Raw genomic sequence first — 17,339 nt, 5'->3', positions numbered from 1 at the left:
AGGATGAGGAACAGGCTATGACTTAATGCTTGCTTGGACTAGTATAAGCATGCCAGGGCAATATTTAGGCTAAATTGTGGGAGCTAAAAACAAAGTACATTGATTTCTTTATTATGGCTAGTAGATATTTAAGAATGTTAGCAGAGGTCTTTGAATAAATTTTGCTTCTAAGAGAAGTTACTGTTTAACTTAAGTAGATGGGGAGGAAAGTCTTTGAAGAGGAACCTCTACTCTCCTTTTTACAGTGTGAGCCCCGAAAATCTGAGGTCTCAGTTAATTTAGAAAGTTTATTTTGCCAAGGTTGAGAACACATGCCTGCCCATGGCACAGCCTCAGGAGGTCCTGATGATATGTGCCCAAGATAATAAGAGCACAGCTTGGTTTTATACATTTTAGGGAGACATGAGACATCAATTAACATATGTAAGAATGAACATTCATTCGGTCCAGGTGGGATGACTAGCAGCAAAAGCAGGAGGACTCCGAAGCAGGGAGGGGGCTTCCAGGTCATAGGTAGATAAGAGATAAATGATTACATTTGAATTTCTGATTAGCCTCTCCAAAGGAGGCAATCAGATATGCATTTGTCTCAGTGAGCAGAGGGGCAACTTTGAATAGAATGGGAGGCAGGTTTGCCCTAAGCATTTCCTGGCTTGACATTTCGCTTTAGCTTAGTGATTTTGGGGGCCCAAGATATTTTCCTTTCACATTTTCCCCCTTTTCTTTTTTGAAATCTTTTGGAGAAAGCATTTTAGAAGAAAATGAATCTCTGGTCTTAGGTTTCATCTGATCTCTTATAGCTAGGATGGTTTATTCCTAGACGGATAGGTTCTGAGTTATTAGGAAAGTTCATTTTTGGAAAGTTGTGAAGTCTCATGTCCTATGAAGAGAAAATACGGGGAGGAAGGGAGAAAACAACAAACAAAAGAACAATCCTAGAAAATCAATATAAGACACATTACTCTGAAGTCTATATATCAGTAAGCAGGTATGAAAGTGGCTTATGTATGTAAATAGGTTGCTGTTATTTTCTTCTGAAGTTGTCTGGCTTCAGTTTGCAGGGCTGCAAGAAAGCACGGCTTAGTTTTCAGTAACTCCAAATTAGGAAAATGGAAAAAAAAGGAGGCAAAGAAATTGAAAACATTATTTTGTTTTGTTTTGTTTTTTTGGAGACAGAGTCTCGCTCTGTCCTGTTGCCCAGGCTGGAGTGCAGTGGCATGATCATGCGCACTGCAACCTTTGCCTTCCGGGTTCAAGCGATTCTCCTGCCTCAGCCTCCTGAGTAGCTAGGATTACAGGCACACGCCACCATACCCAGCTAATTTTTGTATTTTTAGTAGAGACGGGGTTTCACCATGTTGGTCAGGCTGGTTTCAAACTCCTGACCTGGTGATCCTCCCACCTCAGCCTCCCAGAGTGCTGGGATTACAGATGTGAGCCACCGTGCCTGTCCAAAAGCATTATTTTGAAGACTTGTAGCCAAGGAAAATTAGAATTCAGCCCAAACTGTAGAAAATTATTAAAATTGAAAAACATTAGGCAATACTAGGATCTCATGACAGGTGTACTATAGTTTTTAAAACATAATTTTTCTTTCTCCAGTTTCCTGTTTTTACTAAAGACAAATCATGGTAGGAACGATTTGCTTTATAATACTTGGCCAGATTATTTGTATAAAATACAGCAAGAATAATTATTTTTCACATAGGCTTTTTTAAAACATTGACTTTGATGGGACTTTGTTATTTAGAAGGAATCTCAGGCAAGACGTTTTTAAAGCCAAGACTTGCCATGGATTTGTACCATCAAATATCTATGAGTTGGGTGAATTTCCTCTCCTCTTGAGGTTCCAAGATAAACCTGGGGCTCCTGGGCCTGTTGTAAAGTAACATTCTTTACTTAACACAAGTCAGAAACCCTGTTCAGGGACTGTGTACACAAAATATGAGGCCAGTTTCCCAAGGGCTTTATTGGCTCCATAAATCAAGTTTGATTCCTTGAAAGAAAGAACACGGTTCCAGTCAAAGCCTTGGTAAAATAATCAGTTTCTCCAGTTGTGTCCTGTTACCAGTGAAAACAGATTCTTATTGTACTTATGCAAATAACTATATTGCCATAAATTAAGAGTACTCACAAATAGTTTCCAAATCCTGGAGAAATCAGATAGAGAGAAACAAATATGTTCCAAATTTTGGTCATAGGAATATACTAAATTGTTAAAAGCTGTCAATAGCTCAAAAGAAAAGTTTGAAGACTCTGAAAAGCAAAACAAAGGATCAGCAATGTTTTAAGCAAAAAGCCAAAAAAATTATTTCAGTCCATGCAGTTAATTCCTGTTCTGCTTTGATATTCATGAGCATTTGAGCTCTCCATGAGTCTGAAAGTTTATCCTCTATTCTGATGTCACAATCTTCAAAGTTATCAGAAACCTGCATTTAAGAGCCCCTGTTAGAGTTTTATAGATGATTATTATTATTCATTTATTTTTAGACTAGTCTTGCTCTGTCGCGCAAGATGAAGTGCAGTGGTGCGATCTTGGCTCATGGCAACCTCCACCTACCAGGTTCAAGCGATTCTACTGCTCAGCCTCCCAAGTAGCAGGGATTATAGGCACCTGCCACCACACCCAGTTAATTTTTGTATTATTAGTAGAGACAGGGTTTTGCCATGTTGGCTAGGCTGGTCTTGAACTCCTGACCTCAAGTGATATGCTCGCCTCAGCCTCCCAAAGTGCTGAGATTATAGGCATGAACCACCATGCCCGGCCTATTACAGCTGATTATAAAACCACCTTCTAAAGAGGACCAAGCAACACAACAATTGTCTGTGGATGACAAAGTTTTAGGGAAGCCATCCAAAGACACAGTTCATAAGGAAATTTGTTACCTCTGTGGCACACAACAATTTAGCATAACAGTTATAATTATTACTGATAATATACACTAAGTTATATCAGAATTATAGGAGTTTCCCATAATTTTAGAACACACACCAATAACATATTTATACAAATACAGCCCAAAGAAAATAATACACCATTTCATATTTAACAATATATAATTTTTATACCAAATACAATTTTTATACCAAATAAGCCAAATTATGTCATTTTTGGACATTATGGAGACTTACATCTTAAAGGATTAATCAGGTCAGAAAAAGACATAATTTATGATTTGATTTTGGAAAGTTTGTCAAATATCAAAGGTTTAAAACTTGATATCACAAAATAGGATCACAGGTCATTGTAAAATAAGTCATTCTTTTAACCAAAGCGATAACTCAAGGATTTCAAAAAGAAGGTGAAAATATCCATTCCTTGAGAGTAGAGACCTGATTTTTCAATCAGTAAGCCCTAATAAAAACAGCATGAAGCCAATTAAATTTGTTTTTCAAAATTTTATCAACAATCTATAAAATTTTAATCTTGACCATAAGATATAACTTCCATAAGCCTTTTATAACCTTTATAACCTTTCTTAAGGAGTTGCTTAATGCTTCAAGAAAATCTTGTTAATTTGACACAGGGGGTCATGTGCTGCTTTTGCATCAGTGTACCTTTGACATTCATGATTAATTTATAAAGAAACTTTACCTATTTTATCTTTCAAAAATCAGCTCTTACAATCTCATGCACCCACCTCTTCCGCAAGAGTCCCTGGGCCTTGAGGAGTTGAGTAGCTTTAATTTCTGGCCCTGTGTCTTAGGGATGCAGTTTATCCTGATTGGCATCTTCTACCAGGCCTGAAGATGAGGCTTTAATTGCTGTCAATGTTTAAGATTTGGCAGCGGTGGCTCAAGCCTGTAATCCCAGCACTTTGGGAGGCCGAGACGGGCGGATCACGAGGTCAGGAGATCGAGACCATCCTGGCTGACACGGTGAAACCCCGTCTCTACTAAAAAAAAACAAAAAACTAGCCAGGCGAGGTGGCGGGCGCCTGTAATCCCAGCTACTCGGGAGGCTGAGGCAGGAGAATGGCGTGAACCCGGGAGGCGGAGCTTGCAGTGAGCTGAAATCCGGCCACTGCACTCCAGCCTGGGTGGCAGAGCGAGACTCCGTCTCAAAAAAAAAAAAAAAAAAAAAAAAAGATTTGGCAGGACATAGGGGTGGGTGCAGTGGCTCACGCATGTAATCCCAGCACTTTGGGAGGCGAAGGCGGGCAGATCACGAGGTCAGGAGATCGAGACCCTACTGCCTAACATGGTGAACCCCGTCTCTACTAAAGATACAAAAAATTAACTGGGTGTGGTGGCGGGTGCCTGTAGTCCCAGCTACTTGGCTGAGGCAGGAGAATGGCATGAACCCAGGAGGTGGAGCTTGTAGTGGGCCAAGATCACACCACTGCACTCCAGCCTGGGCGACAGAGCAAGACTCCATCTCAAAAAAAAAAAAAAAAAAAGATTCAGCAGGACATGGTGTTCTTTTTTAGACCCAGGAGTTAAAACCCTGTAACTCAATGTTGCAAGGACTTTTTTTTTTTTTTTTTTGAAACAGAGTCTCATTTTTGTCACCCAGGCTGGAGTGCAGTACGTGATCTTTGCTCACTGAAACCTCCACCTCCCCAGTTCAAATGATTCTCCTGCCTCAGCATTCCGAGTAGCTGGGACTACAGGTGTGCACCACCGTGTCCATCTAATTTTTGTATTTTTAGTAGAGATGGGGTTTCACTATGTTGATCAGGCTGGTCTCGAACTCCTGACCTCAGGTGACCCACCCACCTTGGCCTCCCAAAGTGCTGGGATTACAGGTGTGGGCCACCACTCGGCCAGCACCTTAAAAGCACATACAGAAAGATACATGGATGTAATAACCTTAATTTAAAAACAAGATAATTCAGTTACTTATCTAGGGATGGGTCTCAGGCTGTAGACTGCTGTCTACCACCCTAGAAGCAGGAAAAAAACAAAAACAAAAACAAAACAAAAAACCAGCTCATGTTCCCTGTTAGAAGTGAGCTCAGACTCCAGAAAGGAGTTACCTGCCTTCCATTGTCATTGAAATAGGAAATCTTGCCTTCCTTGTTAAAAACAAGTAAAACTCCAAATAAAAAGAGGAGTTGTACAACAAAATAAACTTTAGATCTTGTTTGTTTGTTTTGAGATGGAGTTTCACTCTGTCACCCAGGCTGGAGTGCAGTGGCGCAATCTTGGTTCACTGCAACCTCCACCTCCCGGGTTCAAGCAAGTCTCCTGCCTCAGTCTCCTGAGTAGCTGGGGTTAAACAGGTGCCTGCCACCACACCCGGCTGATTTTTTGTATTTTTAGTAAAGACGGAGTTTCACCATATTAGTCAGGCTGGTCTTGAACTCCTGACCTCAGGTGATACACCTGCTTTGGCCTCCCAAAGTGTTGGGATGATAGGTGTGAGCCAGCGTGCCCAGCCAAAGATCTTCACCAAATTTGGGGAAACCAGGGATTCTCTGGAGGGGGTGCTCTCAGACCCTCCTCAGCAAATTGTCCTATTGGTTTGAGCCATAAAATTAGCTCATTCTGGTACCAAGCACGGATAGGAGATTTGTCAAAGGTCAGGGGCATCTCCACTCAGAATCCATCCATAGTTACCAAAATGTGAACCTTGAAAATCTGAGACAGGTCTCAGTTAATTTAGAAAGTTTATTTTTCCAAGGTTGAGAATGCACTGCTGTGACACAGCCTCAGGAGGTGCTGATGACATGTGCCTAATAAGGTCATCAGAGCACAGCTTGGTTTTACAGTTTTAGGAAGATGTGAGACATCAATTAACACTGTAAAATGAGCATTGGTTCCTCCGGAAAGGTGGGAGGACTGGAAGCAAAAGTGGGATGAACCGGAAGTAGGGAGGGGGTTTCCAGGTCATAGGTAGATAAGAGACAAATGTTGTGTTCTTTTGAGCATCTGATTAGCCTTTCCAAAGGAGGCAGTCGGATATGCATTTATCTCAGTGAGCAGAGACGTGACTTTGAATAGAATGGGAGGCAGGTTTACCCTAAGCAGTTTCCAGCTTGACATTTCCCTTTAGCTTAGTGATTGGGGGAACCCAAGATATTTTCTTTTCATAATAGAAACTTCAACTGGCTCACTGGGAAAATTAGAGACAATGTACAAAAGTAGTAAGCACAGCTGTGATGTTGCTGTTTCAACTCTTCGCCCTCCCTGAGGAAATCCCTTGCACAGGGGTAGCATCTCTTGGCCCTGAAAGAGAAGAGTTAGCCTTCACGTGTCCAAGAGGAGGAGATGGACCTCCATGAATCATGTGAGCCACAGACTTACCAACAGGCCAGAGGTGCTTCGGTAGCTCCTCTGTCTCTGTCTGGACCTGCCCTCCGGTGTTGGGTTTTATAGTTTTCTCAAGTAGCAAAAGGTGGCAATCCCTCCATCTTATTTTTATTTTTATTTTTTGAGACAGATTCTCACCCTGTCACCCAGGCTGGAATGCAGGGGCACAATCACAGCTCACTGCAACCTCGACCTCTCAGGCTCAAGCAGTCCTCCCACCTCAGCCGCCCAAGTAGCTGGGACTACAAGTGTGTGGTACCATGCCCAGCTAATTTTATTTTTTAATAGTCTCTCCATTTTAGAAAACAAATTTGACCTGTTTCCTGCCATCTGTCTATCCCATATTCATGGGACCTAAGATTCATTCATTCACTGAATGAAGATTTTTTCAACATCCCTTGGTGCTAGTTATTCTTCTTGGTGCTTGGGATACATTAGTAAATAAAACAAAGATTCTTCCAGCAGAGATGACCGTAAGCTCAGTATAGCAATACATTATAGAGTGCTCTAGAAGGTAATAAGTACTAAGGAAAAAATAAATCGGATAGAGCTGACAGAATGTGGAGAGGTGGTTATAGTATTTTTATAGAGTGGTCAGGGTAGCTGTCATGAGAGGGTGAGACTTAAACCAAACCTTGGAGGTGGGAATGTTAGCCAAGCTGATATCTGGGAGAAGAAAACACCAGGCAGAGGGATTAGCTAGAACTAAGGACTCAAGAAAGGAATGTGTCTAGCATAGGTAATGAGTAGTAGGGAAGCCACCTGGAGTGGAAAGAACATAGGAGGGGCAGTAGGAGAGGCAGTCATAGAGGTGATGGGCCAGAGGGTGCAGGGCCTAGCAGGCTATGAAAAGGACTCTAGACTCTAGGTTTTATGCTGGGTAAAATGAGGAGCCACTGCAGGGCTTTGAGCAGCAGAGTGACACAATCCAACTTACTTTTTTTTTTTTTTTTTTTTTTCAATGGATCCTACCAACTGCTAAGTTAAGAAGAATTTCCAGTGAGGGCTTTTGTAGTGTTAGAGATGATACTGGTTTGGACCAGCATTATTTTCAGAGGTGTTGGTGCAAAGTGGTCAGCTTCTGGATGTAGAATGTCGAGTATATGGGCTTAAGAGAGTAGAGCCAGCAGGTTTTTCTAATGGACTGGATGTGAGTTTAAGAAAAAAAAAGGGCTGAGTGTGGTGGCCCACGCCTGTAATCCCAGTATTTGGGGCAGAGGCAGGAGGATCACTTGAACCCAGGAGTTTCAGGCCAACCTGGGCAACAGCAGGACAGAGGGAGACCCTGTATCAAAAAAAACACAAACAGGCCAGGCGCAGTGGCTCACGCCTGTAATCCCAGCACTTTGGGAGGCCAAGGCGGGTGGATCACAAGGTCAAGAGATCAAGACCATCCTGGCCAATATGGTGAAACCCTGTCTCAACTAAAAATACAAAAATTAGCCTGGCGTGGTGGCATGTGCCTGTAATCTCAGTTGCTCAGGAGGCTGAGGCAGGAGAATCGCTTGAACTCAGGAGGCAGAGATTGCAGTGAGCCGGTATTATGCCACTGCACTCCAACCTGGCAACAGAGCAAGACTCCGTCTCAAAAAAAAACCAAAAAACCACAAAGAAACACTTTAGCTTCCTCTCTTATAACATGTGAAAATAATTTCAACCTCATAGAGGTGTCCCAAGTTGTAGATAAACAATGTAAAGTGCCAGGCACATTAGGCACTATCTTGTGTTTTTTAAATCAGTTGAATACATATCTGCTTACACACACACACACATTCACACACACACACACACACTCACAAGCATCAGTAAGGTGGATCCGTTCTTGAATCTGAAACTTTTTCTATGCAAAACAAATACTCATACAGTTCCTAAATCAGTTGAATACATATCTGCTTACACACACACACACATTCACACACACACACACTCACAAGCATCAGTAAGGTGGATCCGTTCTTGAATCTGAAACTTTTTCTATGCAAAACAAAAACTCATACAGTTCCTGCCACCCAAGCAGTTTTTCATTTCTAACTTGTACTGAATAGCTCTATCTTTTTAGAAGAAACACCCATTAAATCTCAAGGCTTCCCATATGCCGTCTATTCTGGGACACATTGAAGGGGACCAGAGTGGGCCTTCGTGAGTATCTGGTCTGGAGATATATTGGGACCTCACAAACTGAGGAAGTAGGCATATTCTCTGGTCTTCATGATTCAGGAAGGGAATATCTGGGTCAAGTTTGAGGACTGTGGTTATTAGCTTATGAAATGGTGTGGTCTCTTGCAGGGACATTGCTTTGTTATATCAGATGCCCAGAGATTGAGGAGTATCTTAGCTATCACTGGTCCAGCCCTCTCATTTTAGAGGTAAGAAAACAGAGACCAGACAGGGGAAATGGCTTCCCCAGAATCCTCCAGCTGAGATCAGTCTCGAAGTCTCAGAGATCAGTCATCTCTGACCTCAGTTCTCCTTCTTGTGGCTTATGAAGGCTCTCTTGTAAGACCTGCCTGCAGAAATATGGAAACCATGGTAGAAACCATGGTATATTGCCGGCTCAGAATCCCCCATTTGTTTTCAAAGAAGGGCTTGAATGAGGTGAGGGAGCAAGTCACTCAGATGTCAGGGAAGAGCGTCCAGGCAGAGGGAACAGCAAGATGAGAGAGGATATCCTGCGTACTTCAGTCTTCACACACCTAGACTGGCCACTCTCACCTGTCTGTTTCTTATCTCTTCGCCTGCTGGCCTTTGAGGAATTCATCAGAGACTTTTATTTACTCCACGTCAGACAATAAGAAACAATAGCAGGCCGGGTGCAGTGGCTCACGCCTGTTATCCCAGCACTTTGGGAGGCTGAGGCAGGTGGATCACGAGGTCAGGAGTTCAAGACCAACCTGACCAACATGGTGAAACCCCGTCTCTACTAAAAATACCAAAGTTAGCTGGGCGTGGAGGTGCATGCCTGTAATCCCAGCTACTTGGGAGGCTGGGGCAGGAGAATCGCTTGAACCCCGGAGGCAGAGGTTGCAGTGAGCAGAGATCACGCCACAGCACTGTGACCTGGGCGACGGGGCGAGACTCCGTCTCAAAAAAAAAAAAAAGAAAAAGGAGCAATAGCAGTAAAGTCAACAATAATGTATCATATACTTAAAAATTTGTTAAGAGGGCTGGGCCCAGTGGCTCATGCCTGTAATCCCAGCACTTCGGGAGGCCAAGGCGGACAGATCATCTGAGGTCAGGAGTTAGAGACCAGCCTGGCCAACATGGTGAAACCCCATCTCTACTAAGAATACAAAAATTAGGCAGGTGTGGTGGCACATGCCTAAAATCCCAGCTACTCCAGGCTGAGGCAGGAGAATCATTTGAACCCAGGAGGCAGAGGTTGCAGTGAGCCAAGATCACTCCACTGCACTCCAGCCTGGGCAACAGAGCCAGACTGTCTTTTTTTTTTTTTTTTTTTTTGAGACGGAGTCTCGCTCTGTCGCCGGGGCTGGAGCGCAGTGGCCGGATCTCAGCTCACTGCAAGCTCCGCCTCCCGGGTTTACGCCATTCTCCTGCCTCAGCCTCCTGTGTAGCTGGGACTACAGGCACCCGCCACCTCGCCCGGCTAGTTTTTTGTATTTTTTTAGTAGAGACGGGGTTTCACCGTGTTCGCCAGGATGGTCTCGATCTCCTGACCTCGTGATCCGCCCGTCTCGGCCTCCCAAAGTGCTGGGATTACAGGCTTGAGCCACCGCGCCCGGCCCAGACTGTCTTGAAAAAAAAATTTTGTTAAGAGGTTAGAGCTGGCTGAGTGCGGTGGCTCACGCCTGTAATCCCAGCACTTTGGGAGGCCGAGGCGGGTGGATCACCTGAGGTCAGGAATTCAAGACCAGCCTGACCAACATGGTGAAACCCTGTCTCTACTAAAAATATAAAAATTAGCTGGGCATGGTGGCAGGCACCTGTAATCCCAGTTACTCGGGAGGCTGAGGCAGAAGAATAGCTTGAACCCAGGAGGCAGAGGTTGCAGTGAGCTGAGATCATGCCACTGCGCTCCAGCCAGGGCAGCAGAGCAAGACTCTGTCTCATAAATAAATAAATAAATAAATAAATAAATAAATAAAATTTAACTTGACCAGCAACACTCATGAATCTTGAAAACAGAGTTTTCCAGGAGAGAATCTATAAGATCAGAATACCAGCTGGGGGATATAGCCCTGCCAGCAGCCAGTCTCGTGCTCTCCTAAGGAGAGAGTTGAAGTTTTAGGTAGCCATGGGACAACCTGTTAAAGGAGAATTGTCCAAAATTGCAAACGCTAGGGGGACTCCCAGACTCCCAGACTCCCATCCATCCCAGTGGTATGGAAGTGCTTCAGCCACGCTGTCCTAAGAGTAGCGCTACAGCACAGTTGCACTGAGAGAGGCACCATGCATCGGGTTCCTTGCTGGCAGGCCAGGAAGCACTTTATAATGATGCTTACTGGCTGGGCACGGTGGCTCACGCCTATAATCCTAGTACTTTGGGAGGCTAAGGTAGGCGGATCACTTGAGGTCAGGAGTTTGAGACCAGCCTGGGCAACATGGCGAAACCCTGTCTCTAATAAAAATACAAAAGTTTGGCTGGGTTGCTGGCGCATGCCTGTAATCCCAGCTACTCCGGAGGCTGAGGCATGAGAATCCCTTGAACCTGGGAAGCGGAAGTTGCAGTGAGCCGAGTTCACACCACTGCACTCCAGCCTAGGCGACAGAGTGGGACTCCGTCTCAAAACACACACACACACACACAAAAATAATGCTTACTTACAGACAACAATTTGTATAGTTTTCCAAGCAGTTTCCATCACTCCATTCCATCAACACGCCCATCCTGTGAGAGAGGTAGGGCAGAGATGAGCCTCATCAATCTCCCCTTGCAGCAGAGGAATGTGCGGGTAAGAGAGTCCAAATGTTTCTGAACAAAGCCATAGCTCGTGAGTGGTGAAGCTGGGCCTAGCCCTGTCTCCTGGCCTGGCAGTGGCGGTGGGCTCTGTACAGCATTGATTCCCAGCCAGCAGCACACCCTGAAGGGTCACATAGCAGTGGGAGTGCAGATGCTTAGACTTTCCCCATCAGAACCACTCAATTGGAATCTTCAGGGTTGGGGCCAGGTCAGCAGTAGCCACAAAAGATGCTCTGGTCTTCCTGCTTCAGCAGACAAAGGTTTCTAAGCCCAAATGTGAGGCATGAGGATAAATGAAATTGTAAATGGAAGGACAAAAATGTCCAGGTCTGAGTTCCTCTGTTGTGTTTTAGTCAGTTTCCTAATCACAGCCTCAGTGCAGTATTTTAGCTCTAAACAATGCTTCTTAGGTCTGAGGGAACTTCTGAAGGAAAGGAGACATGTAGATCTGAAATCCAAATTTTTACCGTTTTTTGATAAGTAGGCTTTTTTTTTTTTGAGTTGGAGTCTCACTCTGTCACCAGGCTGGAGTGCAGTGGCATGATCTCAGCTCACTGCAACCTCCGCCTCCTGAGTTCAAGTGATTCTTCTGCCTCAGCCTCCCAAGTAGCTGGGATTACAAGTGCCCACCACTACACCTAGCTAACTTTTGTGTTTTTAGGAGAGATGGGGTTTCACCATGTTGGCCAGGTTAGTCTTGAACTCCTGACCTCAAGTGATGCGCCCACCTCAGCCTCCCAGATTGCTGGGATTACAGGCGTGAGCCACCACGCCTGGCCAATAAGTGGGCTTTTTAAGAATGTTCCCAGGCTGGGTGTGGTGGCTCACGCCTGTAATCCCAGCACTTTGGGAGGCCAAGGCAGGCAGATCACCTGAGGTCGGGAGTTTGAGACCAGCCTAATCAACAGATCAACATGGAGAAAACTCGTCTCTACTAAAAATACAAAATTAGCCAAGCATGGTGGCACATGCCTGTAATTCCAGCTACTCGGGAGGCTGAGGCAGGAGAATTGCTTGAATCTGGGAGGCAGAGGTTGTGGTGAACCGAGATCGCGCCATTGCACTCCAGCCTGAGTAACAAGAGCGAGACTCTGTCTAAAAAAAAAAAAAAAAAAGGCCGGGCGCGGTGGCTCAAGCCTGTAATCCCAGCACTTTGGGAGGCCGAGACAGGCGGATCACGAGGTCAGGAGATCGAGAGACGATCCCGGCTAACACGGTGAAACCCCGTCTCTACTAAAAAATACCAAAAAAATAGCCGGGCGAGGTGGCGGGCGCCTGTAGTCCCAGCTACTCGGGAGGCTGAGGCAGGAGAATGGCGTAAACCCGGGAGGCAGAGCTTGCAGTGAGCTGAGATCTGGCCACTGCACTCCAGCCTGGGTGACAGAGCAAGACTCCGTCTCAAAAAAAAAAAAAAAAAGTTCCTGAGAATGGATGAACATTAAGTCCAGGTCCTCTGTTAATAATGTTGTTACTATACTGTTCTTCTCATATTTATTTTTAGATTGAAAAAAATCAAGGGAAGGGATGATATTATGCAAGTATATATGATCATTAAATAGGCAATACTTGAAGGTACAGAGGTGTACATGAAGGTCAGCACCAATGCTGTTCTCAGCTACCCATGTTGAGGCAAGGATAATAATGATGAACATTTGTTAATACCTACTTGGGCCAGGTGCAGTGCCTAGTATTTTGCACATGTGATCTTAAGTAATGCTCACAGCAACTCTGTGAGGTGGGTAGTGGGATAATATGTTAACTGTTGACAAAATTGATCTCATAAGGCCAGGTGCGGTGGCTCATGCCTATAGTCCCAGCACTTTGGGAGGCTGAGGCAGGCGGATCACTTGAGGTCAGGAGTTTGAGACCAGCTTGGCCAACATGGTGAAACCCTGTCTCTACTGAAAATACAAAAATTAGCCAGGCGTGGTGGCACGTGCCTATAGTCCCAGCTATTTGGGAGGCTGAGGTAGGAGAATCCCTTGAGCCCAGGAGACAGAGGTTGCAGTGAACCGAGATCACGCCACTGCACTGCACTCCAGCCTGGGCAACAGAGCAAGACTCCATCTCAAAAAAAAAAAAAAAAGAAAAAATCTGTCTCATGGAGTTGTTGTAATGATTAGTGACTTGACTCTACCCAGTGTGGCACTAGCGCTGGATTTCCAAGACCACCCACAGGTTCAGTGATTCCTAAGAGACTCAAGGGATTCTACTTATAGTTATACTTAACAGTTCTGATTTAGTACAATGGAAGCAAAATCAGCAAAGGGAAGAAGTGCATGGGACAAAGTCCGTAGGAAACCAGGTGCCAATGTCCAAGAGGCCTCTCCCAGTGGAATGACACAGAACGCACTTCATTCTTCCACTGCCAAATTGTGCAACACGTGTAAAATGTCACCAATCAGGGAAGCTCATTAGAGGTACCCTATACTCAAGGTTTTCACCATGACATGCTGGTCATGTAGGCATCCTCTGCCTAGCACATACCAAAATTCTAGAATCATAGAGGGAAAGCTGGTGTTCTGCATAAAGTGTCTTTTTTGTGTTTGCTTTTTTGAAAAAAAAAATTGTTTTTGTAGAGACAGGATCTCACCATGTTGCCCAGGCTGGTCTTGAACTCCTAGACTCAAGTGATCCTTCCGCCTGTAATCCTAAAGTGCTGGATTGTGAGCCCTGGGCCCAGCCAGCAAAAACTATCTTGTTTGCCTGAGCAGTTGAGGAACAATGTTAGGAAATGATGGGAACCATCTCAAAATCCAAGTTCTCAGCTGTCAGCCATGGCCTGATCTAAGAATTTTCTAAGGCTCAGGCTCTAAGGAGTCTCAGGCCTGCTGTGTTAACTTTTTTCTGCACAGCACTCAAAGTTTATTTCCTTTTTGATTTTGAGAGATGGGAAGGCTGAGTTTCACAGAGGTTGGGTGGCCTCCTCAAGGACACACAGCTACCGGGTAGCCAGGCCAAGATCTGGAATTCGGGTGTCATGGAAGAGCCTGAGAAAAATCTCTGTGGAGCCAGAAGACCTTCTGCAGTTCAACACTGTCCAGAACTTTCCACAGTGACAGAAGTGGTCTAGATACTGGAAATGCACCATCCGGTACAGCAGCCACTAAGCACACATGACTACTGAGCACTAGAAATGTGACTAGTACCACTAAGGAGCCGAGTTTGTATTTGTTTTTAATGTTTAATTCATTTAAATAGAATACATGCAGCTGGTCGCCACCATACTGGGCAGTACAGTTCTATACTATAATGTAATGGATTTTTCTTCAATTGGGAAGCAGGTGGGATAAATAGATCTTGGTTCTTGTTCTATACTAAGGAATGCACTGGTCTATGTGTTCCTCTCACTGGGCGCCCTTGTGTATGTGCAACAAGGGAAAATAACATGTCATGTCTGCAAGTTCCCTGAAAAAAAAAAAAAAGGCCCTTTCCATTCAGCGATTATGCGAGCTTGGTTTCATTGTTATTAAAGAAAGGAGCTTGCCTGACTAAACATAGAGCTTTAAAGCTGCCCCCGTAGGGGATTCTGAGGCCCGTCCTGGTGAAGCTCCCTTGCTGGACTCAGGCTGCCTCCTCTCGGCTTCTGACCTGCACAGCCGGTTCTCAGGCCTCTGTGTTATCACGAAACGGGGTGTGCCGGCAAGTCAGGATGACCTTCTACCCATGTGCGTCTTCTCTGTCTGCCTTAGTATGAGGTGCTCATGAGCAGCCAGACAACCAGAAGCCCAGAGAAGGGGAGAAGAGACTTTAAGAACCTGTAGGGCTAGTTAGAGCACTGAACTTCTCTTCTGTCTTCATCCTGATGCCAGGAGGTGATGTGGGCCCAGGGGGTAGGTCTGCTGCAGGCCAAGGAGAGCTCATGGATGATGAAGAGGCTGGAGAGCTAGCACGGGGGTTATAAACACCAGCTCTGGAGCAAATAACCTCAGTTGGTATCCTGGTTCCCATGCCTTAGGAAAGTTACTTAAGGTCACTGAGCCTTAGTTCCTCATCTGTAAGATGGGAAGAAGATTATTGGGAAAATTAAGTGGGAGTAATAATAATATCAGCTGTTGCCTCTGGGGCTGTGCTTGCCTGCGGGCCACACCAGGCTGCAGATGACAGGAAACACAGTGAGAGCTGGAGTTGCTGCTGACTGGGCGCCCCCTCCATTCCAGCAATTCCCTTTCTGTTTGATGTCCGTGAACATCACCCACATCGCCATCCAGGCCTTGAGAGAGGAGTGTCTCTCCAGGTGAGTCCCCAAACACCAGCTGGTTAGAGTGACCCAGCAAAGCCTGGTTCATCCCCACTCTGGCTTCATTTTCCCCAGCTCTACTCCACCTGCCGGCTCCTGGAGGGCCTGGACAAAGTCCCCATGCACCAGTCTCCCCAGGACATCTCTCCTCCCACCCGTGGCTTTAGATGTCAGGCTCCTGGGGAATGGTGGGGGCATCCTGGGTTTGGGCTGGCTCCCCTGGGGAAATGGGGAGGGCGGGTGGGAGGGCACCCAGGTCTCAGCCTTCATCCACCGCTGAGCAGGTCACCCCCCCTTCTTCCTGCAGAGAGTGTAATCGGCAGCAGAAGGTCATCCCCGTGGTGAACAGCTTCTATGCCGCCACATTCCTCCACCTTGCACATGTCTGGAGGACACAGCGGAAGACCATCTCAGACTCCAGCTTTGTCCTCAAAGGTGTGCTCTTTCTTCTGGGGAGGCCTGGGCTCCTGAATGCACAGTGTCCCGGGTTCAGAGAGTCCAAGGTGGTTGCTAGACTGGTTTTGGCTGCAGTTCTTCCCCATCCACACTTTCTCAAATTCCAGCTTACCAAAATCTCCATCACCCACGCCCTGGAGCCTGCTAGTTCTCCTTTCTCTGCCCTGACTGTTGCCCCTTCTGGCCTTATACTTATGACGAGCATATATTCTGATCAAAAATTGGGAGTTGGGGTCCAATAGTTGGACTATTCAAAGTTGCAATTGTCTGGACAAGGTAGAGTGTGTGGTCCCTGTGTCTGTATCTGGCTCCCCGGGCTACCTCTCTGGTGATCTCTCCATCTGAGGCTCCTTCACCTTTCTCTCCATGGGATAGGGGTTGGGGGTACTCCCTAGAGCTGCTAGGCTTGAGGCCCTGACTATTGTGTCACCGAGACCCCCCTCAAGCCTTCTGCTCCCCAATTCTCTCTGTTGCAGACTTGGAAGTATTGGCCAAGAAGAGCCCACGGCGGCTGCTGAAGACCCTGGAGCTGTACTTGGCCAGAGTGTCAAAGGGACAGGCCTCCTTGTTGGGGGCACAGAAGTGCTGTGGGCCAGAAGCCCCTCCCTTCAAAGATCTCACCATCACAGGCAAGAGTGACCTGCAGCCTCACTCATCCTAAGGCGTGTGGTTGATCTGAACTCCGAGATGGATGGAGGTTTAAAGGCTGAGCTGCAGGGGCTTTCACAGGGTCAGTGGAAACCATGTCAGGAGGCTGGCCGGGCCACACCCCTTGCTGTCTCAGCAGACGGGATATAGGAAGCTCCTGGGCTTAGCTGTGGAAAACCAAGTACCCTCACTGGGATGGGACATGAGGGGCAGCTAGACTTCACCCCCTCCCTGCAGACCTGCCTCCAAAGCAAGGAGAATTCTGCCTTAATCTGTTGGGCTCCAGTCTCCAAGGTTGAGTTCCAGTGTATCCCACTGGGAGTGAATGGATCATGAGGTGGGATGGCCCCATCTGGATGTTCTGCAGATCCACACATGGAAGGAGATTCCCGAGTAGAGGCAGCCGGAATTCTAACTCCCTGGCAGCGGCGGGGCTTCCAGGCGCTGGTGTCTGTGTTGTTAGAACTCAGAGGAAGAGGGCAGGGGCAGCACCCGATGGGGCAGCATGATCCAAGCAAGGGGCCTGAGTCCTCAGTGGGGCTGGGGCATGGAGGTACCTTACCAGGTGGGTGTCAGGCCCCCTCTAGAGTTTCTGGCCATTCACTTACCACTCTGTTCTCCCCCTGACCCCCACTCCATTGTTTATAATGGGAAAATGGACATTTGGCTAGGTGTCTCTCATGGCTGCTCCATCCTAGCCCCCACAAGCTGGGGCTTTCTCGTGTAGAGGCTGTGCCCGCCCCATGATGGGTTTCTGGACTAATTGAGGGAAGAAGGAAATTCATACCAGCAATTTTCAAATAAAGGAATTGTTCCAATTAA

At 46.1% G+C, this 17,339-nt stretch overlaps 1 protein-coding gene across 32 annotated transcripts in view; it reads left to right on the top strand.

The window, feature by feature from the left end:
- ELMOD3 (ELMO domain containing 3) overlaps positions 1-17,339 on the top strand; it is a 66,156-nt gene extending 48,817 nt beyond the window's left edge. For 16 of the 32 annotated variants that reach the window (XM_077959111.1, XM_077959107.1, XM_077959104.1 and 13 more), the window contains 3 exons: positions 15,226-15,410; positions 15,721-15,848; positions 16,346-17,339. In XM_077959111.1, coding sequence (XP_077815237.1) covers positions 15,226-15,410; positions 15,721-15,848; positions 16,346-16,530 — 498 coding nt within the window. In that variant the 3' untranslated portion in view covers positions 16,531-17,339. Of the gene's footprint in view, positions 1-8,541; positions 8,622-14,060; positions 14,223-15,225; positions 15,411-15,720; positions 15,849-16,345 lie in introns of those variants that run through there. The other 16 variants (XM_077959121.1, XM_077959116.1, XM_077959117.1 and 13 more) reach the window with 4 other exon arrangements.

The sequence above is a fragment of the Macaca mulatta genome, chromosome 13, assembly GCF_049350105.2.
Source record: "Macaca mulatta isolate MMU2019108-1 chromosome 13, T2T-MMU8v2.0, whole genome shotgun sequence".
NCBI classification, from domain to species: Eukaryota; Metazoa; Chordata; class Mammalia; order Primates; family Cercopithecidae; genus Macaca; species Macaca mulatta.
The sequence above is the reverse complement of the archived record's forward strand: the minus strand, read 5'-3'. Positions and strand labels throughout refer to the sequence as shown.